This window comes from Papaver somniferum, chromosome 9 (assembly GCF_003573695.1).
Source record: "Papaver somniferum cultivar HN1 chromosome 9, ASM357369v1, whole genome shotgun sequence".
Classification (NCBI taxonomy): Eukaryota; Viridiplantae; Streptophyta; class Magnoliopsida; order Ranunculales; family Papaveraceae; genus Papaver; species Papaver somniferum.
Window position 1 is genome coordinate 186,144,979 of NC_039366.1, and position 20,237 is coordinate 186,165,215.

The 20,237-nt window shown below is 38.3% G+C and overlaps 3 protein-coding genes across 4 annotated transcripts; 1 reads left to right on the forward strand and 2 right to left on the reverse strand.

Moving 5' to 3' along the window:
* Window positions 1-1,113: 1,113 nt before the first annotated feature.
* LOC113310220 (arginyl-tRNA--protein transferase 2-like) lies at window positions 1,114-4,681 on the reverse strand. Of its 2 annotated transcripts, XM_026558819.1 has the most exons (8): window positions 4,546-4,681; window positions 4,296-4,453; window positions 4,174-4,209; window positions 4,004-4,042; window positions 3,678-3,828; window positions 2,186-3,304; window positions 1,631-1,961; window positions 1,114-1,494 (listed from the first exon to the last, which is right to left on the reverse strand). In XM_026558819.1, the coding sequence occupies exons 2-8, from the start codon at window positions 4,429-4,431 to the stop codon at window positions 1,378-1,380; spliced, it is 1,929 nt and encodes a 642-aa protein (XP_026414604.1). In that variant the 5' UTR covers window positions 4,432-4,453; window positions 4,546-4,681; the 3' UTR covers window positions 1,114-1,377. The 2 variants fall into 2 exon arrangements, with proteins under 2 accessions (XP_026414604.1, XP_026414605.1); XM_026558820.1 differs by lacking the exon at window positions 4,174-4,209.
* A 3,387-nt stretch (window positions 4,682-8,068) lies between these two features.
* Window positions 8,069-9,447, reverse strand: LOC113310221 (arginyl-tRNA--protein transferase 2-like). The gene is made up of 4 exons (XM_026558821.1): window positions 9,277-9,447; window positions 8,977-9,015; window positions 8,651-8,801; window positions 8,069-8,279 (listed from the first exon to the last, which is right to left on the reverse strand). The coding sequence occupies exons 1-4, from the start codon at window positions 9,410-9,412 to the stop codon at window positions 8,186-8,188; spliced, it is 420 nt and encodes a 139-aa protein (XP_026414606.1). The 5' UTR covers window positions 9,413-9,447; the 3' UTR covers window positions 8,069-8,185.
* A 2,737-nt stretch (window positions 9,448-12,184) lies between these two features.
* Window positions 12,185-16,622, forward strand: LOC113312973. Its single transcript, XM_026561707.1, has 4 exons — window positions 12,185-12,776; window positions 13,497-13,585; window positions 13,719-13,725; window positions 16,558-16,622. Exons 1-4 carry the CDS (start codon window positions 12,185-12,187, stop codon window positions 16,620-16,622), a joined length of 753 nt encoding a protein of 250 aa, XP_026417492.1.
* Window positions 16,623-20,237: the final 3,615 nt, after the last annotated feature.

Genomic DNA, 20,237 nt, shown 5'->3' on the forward strand with positions numbered 1-20,237 from the left:
TACTGATATGAAGATAGGTTAAGAGAAACACAATGAAACAAGATGATGCTGCTAACTTCTTCTTCTTTATTGCTTAAAAGAAAACTCTATTACAATCAATAAAGTGACTGCTAACTCTCTCGTTTTCTCTCTACCTCTTCCACTCTATGATTTCTCCTCTTACATGAGTTTATTCTTACATAAATGAAGAAAGACTATGAGTTTTAGAATCTATCTAAACTAGGAATCCCATCCAAGTTAGGAAACCTCAAACTTTTAGGTGTTGTTAATCAAACACCTCTTCTAGTACCTTCTAGTACTCTCTAGCCATAACATGGCTCGTCTGGCAACCCTCTGGTACGATACTCCTGTATCAATCAGCTACTTCAAATATTACCATATATCAATTACTGAAGTTTATTTAGTTAAATTTTATTTTGAAGATGATTGCAACACCTAATCTTTATCGATTATTATGTGTATTGTTTATTTTGTAACATTAGTTCTTTGTTATCATAATTTTGGTAATTAGAAGGAATACATTTCATAGGTTAAGCTCTTAATCCTTTCTGTTCGTAACTGATTAAAGATGAGTAAACTATTTTGAAAGTTGCAATATTGATCTTCCCACAGTTATGCTCTGCAAATGTATTGCAGAGATTTCTCTCCGAAATTGATGTTCCCATCCTTTTTTTCTCAACGAATTTGCACACGAGAAGCCCAAACATTCTTGAGACTTGAGAGGATAGTTTTCAGAATGGGTCCTCTCTTCTTTTCATGGTACTTCACTTTAAAAATCTCGAGAAAAGAGAATGCAAATTCTGTGATTCTAGATTCCCGTCTTTGTTCAAAAAAAAACAACAAATAATACTAATAATAATTCTGGATTCCCGTAGTTGTCCCATAACCTGTCTGTGTAGGCCAAAAATATCAACTGCTAAGACGTTTAAACTGACGTGCAAGGGAAAAAAATGGCACAAACCAGTACTAGTCGAGGAGCACAAACCAACGTTTATATGTTAACTCAAAGAATATTATCCTCTACGACAAGCATGATAGGAGCAACTTAACAATGGATGATGACACTGACAACTGTATCCAAGACACATGTCCAAAAATGACTTGCACCAGAAATTCAATATGGCGAAAAAGAAGTTTATAAAATGAGAGATCTATATACATAAAAATATAACAGAGACGAATTTATCTGTACCCACATTGAATATGGGCAAAAATAAGACAATTCACGAGACTAGACCATACAGAGGACTTTCTGCATTATTTTTCTTTGGGAGCACGCAGAAGTATATGATACCTCTATTGCGACTTTCAGATGCTGTCACAAGCATAGACTTTCTTATGGCATCAGCAGACATAAATAAAGTGGTATCTATCTATCTAGCCGAGCGAATACACCATTCGCTCAGATAGTCCTACACCCACAGCCTTCATGTATCTTTGCAACTGAGTTTCCATGTAATGCTTTTCACTGGAACCAAACGCTCGTTGCAGATCCTTCGGTAAGAACCACAAATTCAACAAGATATAGGTCAGATAGAGTCACGGTATCAGATTAAGGAGAAGTACAGGAACTTAATGCGGGGTTTAAGAAGAAAAAAAAGAAATCAAGATTGTTAAAGCTTATGCTCACCTTGAATCTCATGCGGGAGTTCTTCAATCCAATTAAAACGTTACCAACATCACCATCGTTTATTTCATCAGCTGATAGACTACTTTCCGTGTCCGAGTCATCCGCATCAGAGCCTTCAAAATCAGGATCCAACATTTCCTCATCGCCATCTTCATCATCACTGACAGATTCAGCTGGATCGTCTTCACCGGAATTCATATTTTGTTGTCCACTGGAATTCTGAGGGAGCTGACATGGCGAGGATTCTTCATTTTGCAGGGTAGCATAATCAGATAAGACTACATATGGCTTTCTATCTAGCAAAGGCCTGGCATTATAAAATGAAACCCACCTGCAGAAATAATTTCCTCCCTTTCGTCAGAGAACCAACAAAATATAGACACTGTACATCGTCCAAGTAAGTCTAGCCAAATTAACAAGCAGGCAATGTTTAATGAACAGTTCTGGAGTAAATCCAAATGCTTTCACAATATACTATGTATAAAAATAATGAGAGCTACAAAGTGGTTTATATCCTAACTACCCTGGTTCATTATGAAAACATCAGGAACTTACTCGTAACGAAGAGGACAGAGAAGCTCAGATGGGTGGTATGCTGCTTTGTATCGCATTTTGTTGCACGAGTGAATATAATACCCGAGATAGTAGTATTGAAGGCTAGGACAAACAGCTTGGGTCTCCTTTACCCAACTTATTTCTTGTAGGGCAGAGTACTTACCTAAGGACAAAAAAGCAAGATCTGGATCCCAGAATAAATATTTACTTGATAAGCACTCCGGAAGGATATCCACCACGCCAACAGCAACAAGCCGCCCATCAATCCGATATTGCTGATGGAAAGAACCAAAACCACAAGGTGGAACTGAACTATTGCCAGATGGAGGAATAAACACTATGGGAGTATCAATAAGAAATCTTCTATACGAGCTTTCCTTGACATCTTCAGGTTTATCATTGTGCACTTTTATCTGATACCTTCTATACAAATCATATTCTTCGGGATCAAAACTCGACCTCTTTAAACGCATCTCAAGCCTCCGCCTTTTTTGCTGAAGAGATTTGCTGCTCTCGACAATGGAACATTGCTTAATTCGGAAGGTTCTAGGAGAGTTGCTAGAGACGATCGTGGTTCCAGGCACTTGACCTGTGTGAATTGTTGTTTCAGCGGAGTAGAAATTAAGATGTCCATTAACAGCTCTGGCCGACAAAACAGAAAACTCCTCCAGCTGATTCAAAGAGCATGCTAGCCTTTCAGCAATAAATTTTGGTGAAAGCTCAGAAGACATTCCATTTTGATCTGCACCAGTTTTCGATACTCCAAGCATGTTAGTATCTTGCTCTGCCAATTTAGACCGCTTAAAGGTCGCCGCTAGCTGAAATGAAATGTTGCTAGAGTACAAGATATTTTCAGATCCTCCGATTTGCTTCTTTCTGGCATGCGTAAACTTTTTCATAGCAGCCTTTGGTAGTTGTATATCTGAAGGAAAGCCCTCACTTACAGCCCATGCATGTACAACAAAGTCAATTTGGGTTGATAAGTGCTGAAGAAATTTCTCTTCCTCACTGTTTCCTGCAGAACTACCAGTGGAGGATTTCTTGACTGTGGAGATAGACGTATCTGACCCATCCATCAATATATCTGGCTTTTTCCCATCTAATGTGCCATTTAGATACCTAATCAAGAGTAAGACCACTGTCAGCCAGAAGTACAAATTACTTTTAAAAAATTTCTAAGCTACCCTTTGGGGTATCTGTAGAGTATAATCCTAAATGGGCATCTAATTACAATCACAATGCAGCACTGGAAAGGGGTGAAATACATTTTCAGCATTTAACCAGAGGACAGAAGTATCTCTGCTACATAGTTTCTCAAGAGTGGTGTACTGTCTAAATGACTGGGTAAACAGGATCAAGTATGGGATTCCCCGTTGAAAAACGACGGCTTTGAATTTATTATACGGGAAGAACTACAATCATATGTGCTTCACATAGAATGATACCATCAGCTAAATGAAAGCAAGGTAAAGGTAAAGGAAAAAAAAGGTACCTTTGCATTCGTTTAGACACACGAAGCTGCTCTTTGGAAGCAACAAAGTCAGCTGCCTTTAGACGGATAGTATATGCTGGGCAACATGTCTTATCCATCTCAGGTTTGTAAAGAAAACACCCAGATCTCCTCCAACCTCGGTCAAGAAGATCTGTGAAGTAGTGTACACAACACATTTCAGAAAAAAATAAATATTGTACACGTTCCTAAACCAAATTCTGAGATCATCCAACCACATTGAAAATCCAACTGCGAAAATGAGCATACTATTTCTCAACCAAAAACAAATTTCCCCCAAAAGGTGCAAAAAATACTAAATTACTAACCTTGGTAGTCATCCACTATAATGCTATGAGCCCATAGACCTACAAAAGTTATACAAGCGAATTTCAGACGATAGACTTACTTGATTGAAATTGCACCAAATACACAAAGTCGAAATACCAAATTTTCCCAATAACTTATTAAAATTTGGGGCAAACAGCTACTCCCTTACGTTGTTCGATCCATAAACAGGAACAATTACGAACATCTATAAATAAAAATTCACTTCAACTCAGATCATGCATTACTGAAATAACAACTGACAAAAAAAAAAGGAAATTGAACAAAACTAACCATGAGTAACACTGGAACGGGCAGATGATTTACAATAACCACAAGAACTCTTTCTTCTACCAACATCAGAAACAACGGTTTCAGCTATACCGTTGTTACTACTACTGGCTTCATTCTTGATCTTCCCCGACGACATTTTCTTTAATTTTTTTTTTGACCTAAAATTAAACAATTTAGTCTATCAAGAACAAAAAAGTAAACTTAGGGTTATGCATAATCAACGAAAAGCAGACAAGGAATCGTAACAAACCTGGATAATCGAGAGATTCAGAAATTGCTGTCTCAGGTAAGATTCTTCTTTTCCCCAAACAAGGGTCTGACTCTCTCTCTCTCTCTGATTGCCAAATTGCGGAAGAAACGGATATTCTTAGAAATAAGCAAAATATAAGACAATGTTTTGAATTACTTAAATGGCCTTTAGTCAGTTGCAGAAACTAACTTAGGTGGAGTTGGTGCGCACCGGCAACACGTGAAGACTTGCTCGGATTTGACTAGTCTAGCAGAATCAAACAGCCAGTTTGGCTTGGTGGATTTAATGACATGGTAATCAGTGGTGAAGGATAGGCTGGTGTTGCAGTGCAGGTTAAGAAATAAACTCAGTGTTTCATATGTCCTTGTCAGCTGATGTCATACCTTAGCTGTCACTGACCTGTCACTATCTCACACATATAACAATTATGATTCGTCTGTGAATTTTGTCCATAAATAGTCTGTAATACACAGATAATAGTTGTATGAATCATAATTACTCTGCAAAGAGTTTTCTCTCTTTCTTTAATGAACACATTGTTGTTATGGTATCAAGCAGGGTAGGTTAGAATTTTTCGTTTCTCTACAACCTCAATTTTTCGATCCTGATCTTTAGTGAAACATCAATTTCTTCACTGTGTGTGTATCATCAATCCGGTGTTGCAGAGGTATTGATTCAATCTTTGATCTTCACATCAAGATTTACTTTCTTGAATTTAATCTTGAAATATTTTTTTTAGATCTCGTTTCTGGTAATCCTTCCTCATCATCTTCTTGAACATTTCTTTTAATTCTACAATCAATTCAAGTTTTCATTACTTCAATCATGGAAAATCCCACAGCAACAACTTCTCTCTCTCGTATTCCATTAAATCAACTCACAGGATTTGTTCATCTCAAACTTAAGGAGGTGTTTGAGGGTGAAAACGGTTTCTGCTGATTTTGGTAATTTCGAGTGTGTGAGTGAGAAACGAATTTAAACCCTAAACATGTACTGCAATGGAGTACTTTAGATTCGAGAGATCAATCTGTACAAATCCGGCTTAAACCAAGAAATGGTCGTTCCAGACTTGTTTCGGTCACAAAGTGAAGGAGAAGGGTTGATTTTGGGGAGGGAAGCGAAGAAAGTGTTGAGACCAGAATAGTTGATTCTGGAAGAGTAGTTGTTTTCTACGACTTGTATCAGAAAGTGGGAAGCTAACAGATGAAAAGCTAGCAAATGTTTTCTGAGTGTTATATGCTCCTGACCTGAACTTGTTGTTCGGTGGAAATAGGTAATGCCTATTTATACAAGTCGAAGTGAAACATACTCTGGTCTCATTAAGAAATGAAAAACGGGTGAGTAAATGGGAGGAGGTGGTAACCGGTAACGCCTGGAATTGATGTTCCATAAAAGAAAGCGTTTCACCATTACTCCATGTATTTACTAACCGCCTCATCCTTATGACACTTTCTTATAACGGGCGTAGTGTACGCTGCACGTTGTAAACCGCCAAACCAATACCCAATGAGCATCCCCCAGTTTGTGACATGCGTTGATGTCTCGAGTGTTTTCATGGAAAACATCTAGCACGTTGTTGTTGTCTGGCAAGTTGAGCTTGGGGGACTTGTCGGCTCGTTGGTGACCTTCGACGGTCAAGATTTTGCATCTTAAGAGGAAAGGTAGCCGTTGATTATTGCAACCCTTCGTTTGGTAGCCAGTGGAATGAAAGCATGATCAGTATAGATTTAATATGGCCTAGTTTAGGCGCGGCCATAATTTAGGGTTTTGGCTTTGTTTATGCGCGACCAAACTAGGGCCAAAGGTTTCCATGCGTTAGCTGGTAACCTTGGACGGCTAAGATCTGCACCTTAGATGAAAAAGTGGTTGTTGATTGTTGCAGGCCTTCGTTTTGGTAGCCGCATATGGAAGGTCGGTATGGCATGGCGCGGTGCGAGGTGGTTGGCATGTCATTGACACATGTGGCATGGCATGCCTTGGCACGGTTTGGCGTGGCCAAAACTAGGGTTTTGGGCCAAAGGTTACCATGCTTTGTTTGGCGACCTTGGACGGCTAGGATTTACATCTAGGATTGAAGGGTGGTCATTGATCGTCGCACGCCTTCGTTTTGGTAGCTGCATAGGGAAGGACGGCATGGTATGGCGCGACAAGGTGGTTTGCATGTCATTGGAACATGTGGCATGGCATGCCTTAGCGTGGCCAAAACTAGGGTTTTGGGACAAAGGTTACCATATGTTGTTTGGCGACCTTGGTCGGCTAGGATTTGCATATAGGATTGAAAGGTGGTCGTTGATCGTCGCACGCTTTCGTTTTTTGGTAGCCACATAGGGAAGGCCGACATGGTATGGCGCCGCAAGGTGGTTGGCATGCCATTGGCACATGTGGCATGGCATGCCTTGGCGCGGTTTGGCGTGGCCAAAACTAGGGTTTTGGGCCAAAGGTTACCATGCATTGCTTGGCAACCTTGGACGGCTAGGATTTGCATCTAGGATTGAAGGGTGGCCGTTGATCGTCGCACGCCTTCGTTTTGGTAGTCGTATAGGGAACGCCGACATGGTAGGGCCAAGGAAAATGACGCGTACAGCTTGGCATAGTGGGGCCAAGGGTTTGGCACGGACGACTTGACACGGTGGGCCAAGGAAAGATGCGGTTGGCTTGGCATGGTGGGGCCGAGGCAAGATGCGGTTGACTTGGCATGCTGGGGCCAAGGCAAAATGGCGCGGACGGCTTGGAATAGTGGGGCCAAGGGTTTGGCACGGACGGCTTGGCATGGTGGGGCCCAGGCAAGGTGCAATTGGCTTGGCATGGTGGGGCCAAGGGTTTGGCATGCCATTGGCGCATGGTGCGGCTAGCATGCATGGTGGGGCCAAGGGTTTGGCATGGACGGCTTGGCATGGTGGGGACAAGGCTAGGTGCGGTTGGCTTGGCATGGTGGGTCCAAGGGTTTGGCATGCCATTGGCGCATGATGCGGCTAGCATGGTTGGGCACAAGGCAAGGTGCGGTTGGCTTGGCATGGTGGGGCCAAGGGTTTGGCATGCCATTGGCGCATGATGCGGCTAGCATGGTTGGGGCCAAGGCAAGGTGCAGTTGGCTTGGCATGCCATTGGCGCATGGTGCGGCTAGCATGGTTGGCATGCCTTGGCGCGGTAGACGTGGCTGGCATGGTTTGCCATTGGCACAGTGGTGCGGCTGGCATGTTTGGAATGCCTTGGCGCGGAGATGTGGCTGGCATGGTTTGCCATCGGCACCATGGTGCGGCTGGCATGGTTGGCATGCCTTGGCGCGGAGATGTGGCTAACATGGTTTGCCATTGGCACAGTAGTGTGGCTGGCATGGTCGGAAGACATTCCATTTTGATCTGCACCAGTTTTCGATATTCCAAGCATGTTAGTATCTTGCTCTGCCAATTTAGACCGCTTAAAGGTCGCCGCTAGCTGAAATGAAATGTTGCTAGAGTACAAGATATTTTCAGATCCTCCGATTTGCTTCTTTTTGGCATGTGTAAACTTTTTCATAGCAGCCTTTGGTAGTTGTATATCTTAAGGAAAGCCCTCACTTACAGCCCATGCATGTACAACAAAGTCAATTTGGGTTGATAAGTGCTGAAGAAATTTCTCTTCCTCACTGTTTCCTGCAGAACTACCAGTGGAGGATTTCTTGACTGGAGATAGACGTATCCGACCCATCCATCAATATATCTGGCTTTTTCCCATCTAATGTGCCATTTAGATACCTAATCATGAGTAAGACCACCGTCAGCCAGAAGTACAAATTACTTATAAAATTTTTCTAAGCTACCCTTTGGGGTATCTGTAGAGTATATTCCTAAAATGGGCATCTAATTACAATCACAATGTAGCACTGGAAAGGGGTGAAATCCATTTTCAGCAGTTAACCAGAGGACAGAAGTATCTCTGCTACATAGTTTCTCAAGAGTGGTGTACTGTCTAAATGACTGGGTAAACAGGATCAAGTATGGGATTCCCCGTTGAAAAACGACGGCTTTGAATTTATTACCGGAAGAACTACAATCATATTTGCTTCTCATAGAATGATACCATCAGCTAAATGAAAGCAAGGTAAAGGTAAAGGAAAAAAAGGTACCTTTGCATTCGTTTAGACACACGAAGCTGCTCTTTGGAAGCAACAAAGTCAGCTGCCTTTAGACGGATAGTATATGCTGGGCAACATGTCTTATCCATCTCAGGTTTGTAAAGAAAACACCCAGATCTCCTCCAACCTCGGTCAAGAAGATCTGTGAAGTAGTGTACACAACACATTTCAGAAAAAAATAAATATTGTACACGTTCCTAAACCAAATTCTGAGATCATCCAACCACATTGAAAATCCAACTGCGAAAATGAGCATACTATTTCTCAACCAAAAACAAATATCCCCCAAAAGGTGCAAAAAATACTAAATTACTAACCTTGGTAGTCATCCACTGTAATGCTATGAGCCCATAGACCTACAAAAGTTATACAAGCGAATTTCAGACGATAGACTTACTTGATTGAAATTGCACCAAATACACAAAGTCGAAATACCAAATTTTCCCAGTAACTTATTAAAATTTGGGGCAAACAACTACTCCCTTACATTGTTCGATCCATAAACAGGAACAATTATGAACATCTAAATATGAAAATTCACTTCAACTCGAATCATACATTACTAAAAATAACAACAACTGACAAAAAAAAAGAAAAGGAAATTGAACAAATCTAACCATGAGTAACACTGGAACGGGCAGATGATTTACAATAACCACAAGAACTCTTTCTCCTACCAACATCAGAAACAACCGTTTCAGCTATACTGTTGTTACTACTACTCGCTTCATTCTTGATCTTCCCCGAGGACATTTTCTTTATTTTATTTTTATTTTTACGTACATTAAACAATTTAGTCTTTCAACAAAGAAAATAAACTTAGGGTTACAAACCTCGATAATTGAGAGATTCAGAAATTCTTTTCCCCAAACAAGGGTCTCTCTCTCTGATTGCAAAATTACAGAAGAAACGGATATTCTTAGAAATATCACTAATCGATAACACAGTTGCCTTTTTTCCAAGGACAAAGAGTGACAGGGATGGATTATGGGAAGATAATTAGGTGTGAGGATCCTTTTGTCCAACAGGAGAAGATCTTCAACGTTAGTTAAATAAATGGATAGATATCTACCGTCCGTTGACCTGGAATTTGGATAGGATTAAGTCTTCATTATGTTTGGCGGTTTTACAGGTGATAAAACCATCACGGTTTTATATCTGCAACCCACTACTATCTTCAGCTGCAGAAAAAAATTCATAACTTACCTAATAACTTACGTGATAAAAAATGGATTATTAACCTTGATCGCACTACACATTATAAATTAACTGTAATTTCTGTTAGTGAATGCAGGAGACACATGAATCATGAAAATCAGATAAATGATGGAGTTCACATGTTCAATAATGGATGTAATTTGGCTACCCAAGTTAATGTATGCATAAATTTGTATATTTATTCGAGTTGTTTGTTTTAGGATGTTCAAGTTTTTGAGTCTAATGATTTTATGGATTGCAAGAGGAGGGTATTGGGACAACGACGAAGGCGTGCACGAGAACGAGCAGAAGATGAAACAAGAACCCAAGTCAATTCGGATGTACGCGTTCAACACAAACAACCACCACAACAACGTTGCAGGAGTCACTGATCCAGAGGCGCAGACGCAATACAGAATGTGAACATCACATAGAGATGGAAGCGGAAGATTATCGTACAAGACAGATCCAAGTAATGTTCACATTTATGCATTCTAACAGTAACGTCTTACAGTGTTGATTATTGTGTGCAGCGTCCACATGGTGTACAACAAAGAACGACAACAACTAATGTTGTAGGCAAATATCGATCTAACATCGCTAACATCATCTCGAAGATCAGCATCCCAAAGGCGACGTCGTGAAATAGAAAAAAAACTAAAAGAGATGAGAGAACGGGAGCATCGTGAGAGAGAAGCACAAACTGAAAGAGAAACAGATGCCGAACGACGACGGATATTAAAGGGAAAAGGAAAAGCTATTAGTGAAAAGGTGCGCATACATAGTAATCAATTGATTTTATTGTTAAATTTTGAAAATTTACAAATTTATTTACCAAAACTATAGAATCCTCCATGCAAACGGATGCGCCCGAGTGGTATACAGATTAGAGAAAGGGAGGATGTACCACATGAACATGAAGATGCAGAGTCATATGAAGAGGTGAATTAACTTGAACGTTAAATAATTTACTTTTTACACATATATAATTATCATAGTGATTGACAAAATTTACAATGCAGTCGGCTGTATTACATAGGAGAGTTGGTAGCACATCAGACGCTCAAAACACTGAAATGTAAGGATTTAAAATTTAGATTGCATAAATTTATTTAGTTTTTGCATAGGGTAAACTATATTACCTGATTATCACTATACAGGACGTCTATTATTGTTAGAGAAGATGATGGGGTGTCGGATACTTACGAAATTGACGAAGTAGATTACGACACTGACGAATTACATGATCCAAATACTTCTATGAATCAGGGAGTTGTTGTTGGTACCGATGTACGTCATTTCTGGGACAAATGGATGTCAAATGTCAGCACTGCATGGCATTGCACTGGATGGCAGAAAAACTTACAAATTCATCTTTAATAAACCCAAAATTTGGGTCATGTTATCTCCAAGGAAAAGTTTGTCTACCGTCACTGCGTGAACCACCTGTATCCATCAGAGTATTGTTTGACGGAACCGACGCCGAATCAATTTCTTTTCGGAAATATATTCAAGAGTATAATACAACAAATACATTTACTAGCCTTGGATGCAAATTAGATACAAGAGCTTTGAAAGGGAGAGGTCTGAGACCTTTCTCAATACATGGGGAGTTGAGACATTTAACCGGAGGTGTTCTACCAGCTCCTGGAACTGAGAGGATGGCGGTTTACTCCCAAATGTACATCTATGGTCCAGCCTTTTCATGTTTGCCCGTGGCGAAAGAAATCCTCAGTTAAATATGAATGTCCTACAGAAAATTCAGAATACTATGATCCAATTCAATGTTTTTTATACCAAGTATCATCAGGATTATGCAATTTTAGACCAGATGATTCCGGCCGACCAGAATATCAGAGTTTCACTTCAATGTAACAAGTCGATTGATAGTAGGCGTTATAATCTTCCGACAACATATGAGATTACGATTATTGTTCCAGAAAATACTTATAAGGAGACTGGGGTGCGAGATATTATATTGCATTTGAGAGAAAACAACGGATTGAAACAAATTTTGGAGTGTCATCTGGCATACTTGCCTTTACATTATGTTTTACTATTTCCTTTTGGTGAGCTGGGATGGTCACCAACAACGAGGCAATGGGATGCAGTCACCAAAACCTATACGAAACAAAATTATCTCAAATGGAGTATTACAGTTACCGCATATTTGAACGCGCAGAAGAATATTAAACCATCTTAAGAGCCGGAAAACTATTTCAAGAGTTCTTAGTTGATGGATGGGCTTCTACAGAGCAAAGTAAATTGGCATGGCTCAGATTCAACCAACCAACTCTGCGTTCTGACCTCTACAGTTGCATTGCAGATATGACAAATGCGGATTTAAATTCGGGTGATAGAGGTAATCCTGTTATTTTACCATCTTCACACACCGGAAGGGGGAGGAATATGTACGAGATATACCAGGATTCGATGACTATTACACGTTTTCATCACCATCCAGATATTTTTCTTACAATGACTGCAAACCCAAATTGTCCAGAAATAAAAAATGCACTTTTACCCAATCAGAGTGTCACTGATCGTCCTGATTTGGTGGCTCGAGTTTTTGAGCCGAAAAGAAAAGCATTGATGAAAGAAATAAAGGAAAAAAAGGTGTTCGGCACGGTGGTCGCCCATGTTTATACCGTCGAGTTTCGAAAACGTGGGCTACCATATATACATGCTCTTATATTTTTGAAAGATTCGGAAAAAATTCGTACGACAGACATGGTTAATAAATTTGTTTCGGCTGAATTTCCTGATGAGAAAAATGACCCAATACTGTTTGATACCGTAAGCAAATGTATGGTTCATGGTCCATGTGGAGAGCGAGATCCATATGCAGCGTGTATGGAAAAAGGAAAATGTACAAAAGGATATCCTAAGAAGTACACCGACACAACAACTTTGGACGAGGGTGGGTATCCGAGTTATCGTCGTTGCGGGGTTGGAATAGATTTTGCAATATATACACAGCTACATACACAAAAGCCATAACCGCGCACAATCTAAGTCTACTAAACTATTGAAGTGAAAACAATGTGAGTTATTGTGTGATTTACTTAGTAGCCTCATATTATTTTTAATTTTTTTGGTTTTGTTTGCGTAATGAAACGTTTACTTCTTTTTGCATGACTTCACTAGCATTATCTCCGCCTTTAACTTTCTCCAACATTGTCTTTTTTGTTATATTATATCAATTTGGTACTGTGATAGCTATAGGGAAAAAATAAATTACTTGAATCTTCTTCTATGCCGCCATATAGATACATCATACCTATTTTTCTTACATAACTGTAATTCCAATCTCTTTCTTTCCCATATTTGTTGCTTGAACATGACCGAGAAAATGAAGTTCTAAATCTGTTAGGTTTTTTTTCCTTTAAGTTTTACGTCATTATTGATTTCCTTTTGGAGTTCTTTCTATTTTCTATTAACCATTTTGTTTTTTGTGTTTGAAGACGCGGATATGGATTAAGGTGTCGTAACTACAGATGGTGCTAAAGATTGTGTCCAACATGCAGTCAATGAAGTTATGGAGTTCAAGTATATGCACAATTACAAAAGCCATTACTACAGACAATTCTTTATTTCTGATCGTGGTGTCATTCCTAATTTCTTCCTTCTGAATTTGCAGAGAGGAATCAATTAGTAATGGTTGCTGGAATTGGATTTGTAAAGAGTGCAAACAAGATTCCATTTACTTTCATGTTTACGTTTCAGAAGGTGTTTTCTATTTCTGTTGTTTTAGATTCAACTTTTGGACGGGGGACATAATGAATTGAAGAATTGTTGAATTTTGATTTTCTCTCTATTTTTTGTTTCTTTCCGTATGGCTGGTTCTTGGTCTCTTTTGCAGTATCATGGTTTGTTTCATTTTCAATTCTCAATTTGAGTGTTGTATTTTTACAAAATCCTGCATGATGTCATTTTCATAATCTTCTTATTCAAAGGTGAATAGTCTTTTTTTTTGAATCGATCAAAGAGGAAATTCATTGAAAAGGAGGTACTTAAGAGGGTTCCTCAACCCAATGAATAGAATCAAGAGAAATAAGAGAAGGGAGCCGAAAGAAGATTCCGCGACCCAAAACAAAAACAAACCAAGATCATGAAGTTCAAAAGTGAATAGTCATAATACACTTCCTACCGACGAAAAAGAAGAGTAGGGAAAATTGTACTTTAGTTCAGAGTTTTGTGATGAATTAAATACCTAAGAAAACTTAAGGGGTTTTAGAGACTCAATATTGTTGCGTATGGAATCCAACATTTTAGTCTACTTGCATGGAAACCGCTACGCTAATATGAGTAACTACTGTTGAATAACGTGCTTTTATTTTGGTTATCGTGAACCCTTTGCCTAATGTCCTTTGAGATTTCAAGTCATGTAATTTGAGAAATTTGAAGTACCATCATTATAACTGGATCAATCATATCTAGAGCACGGGATTGTCCTGTAATTTTGTTAAGGATCGATCAAGAGAGAGGAGAGCATAAACGCGCGGAAGCAATAGAAGACTACATTGATAATAATTCGGTTTATTGTGCTCTGATACCTACATAATTAGGTATTTTATTTTTAGGACATAAACGCGTTTATTAGGAGAAGACTATATTTGTGCTCTGATACCTAATAATATAGGAGACTATAATTAGGAGCAAGAGAGAGGAGAGCATAAACGCGCGGAAGCAATAGAAGACTACATTGATAATAATTCGGTGTATCTTTCTCATTAATTCTCTACCTATTTATACAATCACAAGACTTGGCTCTCAAGGCACAAGACTTGGTTCTCAAGATATTCAAATCCTAATATAACTCAAACTAACCTAAATTATATCTCCTAATTATAGTCTCCTATATTATTTCCTAATAAATTTATAATCGATCTTATTTTGTTAATTCAAAATTAGTAGAATACTCACAACTTTCTCTCATATTAAAGAAATCAATGTATATCACAATTCAAAAATGGATACATCTAATTTAACCCTGCCACCAATGTTTGCAAGTTGTGTTATATAACCCAACTTACAAATTGCTAATACATGAACATTTATTTTCTGGCGAATCTGTAACTCATTGGTTGCTGCGAAAAAAGCCAAAAAACAGTAAATCTGTCCGGCAAAAGCTCAGTTTCACATAATGTAGTTAATGATGCCATGACATAGTGGTGTACATATTTTTTAAAAAGGGCAAAATTCTGGTGGATGTAGGTTTCTTCGTTAAAAATTGATTACAAAATTTCTTTCGTTCTTTTGTTACCCACATATTTTCACGCGCCTGCAGCTGTAAATCATGAGCAGAGTTTCCTTCTTTATCTCATTTAGTAGCTCAACAGACTCCCAGCTCGTGCCATTGACGTTAGCTCATGAAAATCGTGAACAACCCTCCTGTAACTGTCTAACCCTGTAGACACGACTATTCAGCCAATTATAGCCGAGTCTAACACCCGTATCATCTTTGTTTGGTCCATTAAGACAAACCCAATTGATTTCATTAGGGGTGCACATACCCTACCCATACCCGCCAATCCTACCCTATCCGCCAATGTTTTAACCGTATCCTACCCTACTCACTATTTGGCGGGTAGGGTGACGGTTAAAAGATTTCTTACCCGCCGTTAAATGGGTAGGGTGACGGGTAAAGCTCGAAATTATCCTACCCTACCCGTCTATCCGCATGATATATTGAAAAGACCAAGTAACCCTTCCATTGTTTTTTTCTCCTGCACATTTTTTTGTTGTTTTTAAAGATATCAGGGGTAAAATATAAACACACTTTTGTTCATCTTTTCTTCAGAGAACTCAACCCCAAATCGAACCATTTACTCTCTCTTTTGTCGTCTGAAAATGAAAAGTGAAAACCCCATTCAAAATTCTCCATTGAAGAAGAAGATCAAAAAAGTCTCATCTCCATATAAGTAATTTGGTTCTAAGTGGTTTCACATTTCTCTAACCCCATCTTCAGGTACTATTCAAACTCCTCAAAAACTGAAATTTCAGATCGGAAATTGATTTATTGATGCTGTTGTTTTTACCTCCGAAACCAAGTAATTCTTGGCGTGTTAAAACTAGTGTTTGATGACTTCGTATTGTTTTTAACTAGAGTTTACAACGATTGCCAAGAGCTTTCCTCTACTTTCTTCATATGAGTAATCAGTTGAGTAATATGATTTAGGAATTAGTTGAGAAATTAACATGCATGTTAACTGACTGATGAATTTCTCATAGAAATTTAGTTTGTTCCACATGGAGGACGAGTTTCAATAGGATTCTGTTAGGGATGGGAGCAAAAAGGCAATTGAATGGGATTTAAAAACTCAGGTCATATGTTAACTGATTGATAAATTGTCTCTTCATGGTTGTATATATTTTCATTAATTCATGACTTCTAGCTAAAACCCATGTCTTTAAATGTAAAAAGTTTTAATGTTTCAAACAATTTCAGTGAGATTTTGTTCATATAACTCTGAACTATCTTAGCATCTTGGCATAGACCGTGTTTAGTAAGTGTCCTGAAATTTGGGTTAAGGGAAGTTGTATTCTGCAATATTTGTTGGATTGACTGTTTTTGCGTTCTTCCGATCTATGAATCTTCTTTAAGAGCCATAACTTTCGATCTATGAATCTGTTGCACTAAAAATGAATCCATAAGAAAGCTCTTAATAATAGTTTCCATTGTTCTACTTTGTTCTCAGGCTTAGTAACTGTTGCAGTAGCATTACTGGTTGCAGTATTCTTTACTATTTGCAGAAGTGAATAGTGAGGAAGCATGGTTGAGATTACAGAATTGATGTCAACGAGACCTCTTATTCCCTCTCAAGATTCATATCAATCTGTGCAACAAAGGGTCAGTGTTGTTATATCTCCGCCACCTCCACCTCCACCATCTTTTCAACCTGAGGTCAGGGAAAGTATGAAGCGGAACAGAACATCTTCGGTGTGGGAGCATTTCCAAAAGAGTGTTGATGAAGCTGGTATTAAATGGGGGAAATGTAACTACTGTGAAGGTGGTAAATATAGGGCTGGTGGTAAGAAGTATGGCACATCAAATTTGAACTGGCATTTGACCAAGTGTCGGAAGTATATGGAGTCACTAGAAGCTGCGCAGTTGGAATCTCTCGGTCAGCCTAGCAATCTGGGAGATCAGCAGCAAACAGTTGGGGTTACGTTCTGTCAAGATGGATGTAGGAGAGCCTTGATAAAGTTCATTATCACAGATGAACAGTCTTTCCGAATGGTTGAAGGAGAAGGATTTATAGCATTTTGTAGATATCTTGAGCCAAGGTTCAAACTTCCATCGCGGATGACCGTCTATCGTGATATCTGTGGACTGTTTTTGAGTGAAAAAGCCAATTTGGTGAACTATTTCTATAACGGAGGATGTTGACAAATCAGAGGTGGAAAGATACTTATCGGAACAGATTTACTCACCAACAAAAGACAACAAAAATGGTTCGAAGTTTGATATACTCACTTGGTGGAAAAGAAATGCTGCAAGATTTGATATTCTATCACTTATAGCAAGAGATATACTTGTTATTCCCGTATCTTCAGTTGCAAGTGAATCTGCTTTCAGTACTGGAAAGCGAATACTTGGTCATTTCCGAAGTTCTTTAAAACCCCGAACTGTGGAAGCATTGATTCTCCTACAAAACTGGTTAAGGACACCGATTGATATGGATCCATCTACATTTGGAGCTGAAGAGAAGGAGGATGACGTCTTAGAGTCAGGTATACAACTTTCGTACATTGATTCTCCTACATTTGTCAAGTCTCTGCTGTTTTCAGTTTCTTACAATATAGTATAACCAGATGGTCCATTCTCATCTGTAATTGCCACTCCTTTTCTAATGAGACTGTCCACTGTTGCGATTGCATGTTGAAATAGTGAACCAACCAAAAGTCTGAAACCTGAGTGCTCCTCTTCCCTGTCTCTTCTTTCTTTACCCATATTGCATTTTGGAGATATTGTGATAGAACTATGGAATACAATTTTTCTTTACCCATATTGTATTCCATAGTAGGATGTTGGTATTATTACTTGATGTTGGTATTATGACTGAATTATGTTGTGATGGTGAAAAATCAGTTGAAAAAAGGGATCTAATGATGATGGGGTAAACTATATTACCTGATTATCACTATACATACCGTCTATTATTGTTAGAGAAGATGATGGGGTGTCGGATATAACACTACAAAAAACCTAAGCATTGGCAACCACACCAGTTTGGTTTCCGAAAATGAGTTTTTAATTTCCAAACGCATAGGCAACTGATGCTAGTTGCGGAGCCTAAGTTGCCAAATGTAAAGGCAACTACTAAAAATACCTAGTTGCCATGGTTTCTTTTGGCAACTTCTGTTATAGAAGCCAAATAAATTACTTAGTTAAATGCAATTAACTAAACCACTAATTTTTACAGTTATTCAAGAGTTTCCAAACATATAAACAACATAGTCATCGTAGTTGTCAGTAACTTGCCACATAATATGGCAACTAAATTAAAATCTTGTTGTGGAATTATTTAGCAATTAATTTGGTGGTATCCAAATATTATGATTTCACAATTACAATAGGTATAGGAAATTAAGTTGAAGTTGGTCGATAGTTACCGTCGTTAAATAATTAAATTTACTAGTTGGCGTATGGTTCCCAAATCATTCCGCAACTATGACGAAAACTAACATTTCGTAATGTAATTATTTTGATTTTATGGATGCATGATACGGTAATTAATATCGTAATTAATATCACAATTAATTACTGTAATTAATATGGTAATTAAAATCTTTGTTTATTTTTTAATTAATATTGTAATTAATATCGTAATTAAACTCATAAATAATTATCATAATTAATATGGTAATTAATATCGTGATAATATCATAATTAACCTCGTAATTAGTTAATTACCATTTTTGATCATATTCTAATTAATAATTCTTTTGTATAAATATAGTTGTTTTTTCTTGTATGTATATGCATCGACAAAACAAATTAATAAAATATGCATTTCATTTCCAAAACCAACAGTAAAAAGTCATAACACCTTACTACAAAAACACATACTACACGTTATCATTCTCCCTACCTTAATATCCTGATACCAGAAGAAAACAAGAAAGAAAAAAAACACAAAACAAAATCAAATAGAAATTCATTCATCACTCGCTGGCCCACTCCGAACTGGGATCCTCCATGTCAGTCTTTCAAATAAAGAAAATCATTCATCATCCATGGCACCTTCCACATTTCGGGGCTCCATATCATGATAGTTACGGATGTAGTTTTCAGCCTCTAGGTCATGATAGTCATCCTCATCATTTTGACCTTCCACATCAAGATCCTCATCTCTCCCACAGACCTCCGCATCATCCTCCATTTCATCATCTGATACATCTGGTACAACCATGGAAGGATAATGTTTAGAAAAAAAACTATTCATTAGATCAGTAAGCCGACGTGTTTCTCTTCTCTGTAGCATGTTTTCTGTCTGTAGAGACTCAATTCTTCCGTTCAACAATTGTATTTCTTTTTCCCTTAAATCAGCCAAACTCTTGTGAGTGTGAGAAGCTTTGCGACGACGTTTGTTAAGACTCCCACGTTGTTCATTATAGACAGTTTCATATATGTCAGATGGAGTTTTACTAGATTCTCCTCGCAGTGTTGCTTCTTTCATGTCCTCCATTATTTTCTACATAAATTACAGACAGCCATACATGATTATATACTGTTGCAGAGATTAATTAAGACACAAAATTCAAAGTATATTTGTAGTGTGTCTTACTTTCATCTCCTAACATTTCGGTGGTAATTTTTTAGAACCATGGGTTTCTGAGAACAAAATCACCGCATCACAAGGCTTGTTCTCCGCAATCTTTGAAGCAGCAACCAGTTGCATACAAACCAAGTAAGTTAACACTACACGGTATATAAAACACGGATTTCGAACAAACATCAGTATATGGAATGAGATACAATTAATGCATACCAAATCATATTCTACGCTGGCAAAACTTCTGTTGTCTGCACTATGATTAATTTCCTTTGCTTTAGCAGCCACAGTCCCTCTGTCTAATTTTTTCTGTCATTTAATCTCCGCCATCTGTTAGCTTAAGCAACTCCGCAGTGTATTAATAACATATATAGCATGATATTTTAACATTCTACACATTCTACAGGAGGCTCTTTCAAGGAAAGTCAAAACTTCAACACTGCATTACCGATTAAGTTTCCTTGTAAAATCGAGATATATCCACTAGAACCAGAAGAAATCTCACTACTAAATTCACAATAAGCATCTGTTACCATGACACTATATGCAACACTCGGAAGGATGTGCAGTAGGAACCACTAAGTTTACAAGTATTCAGC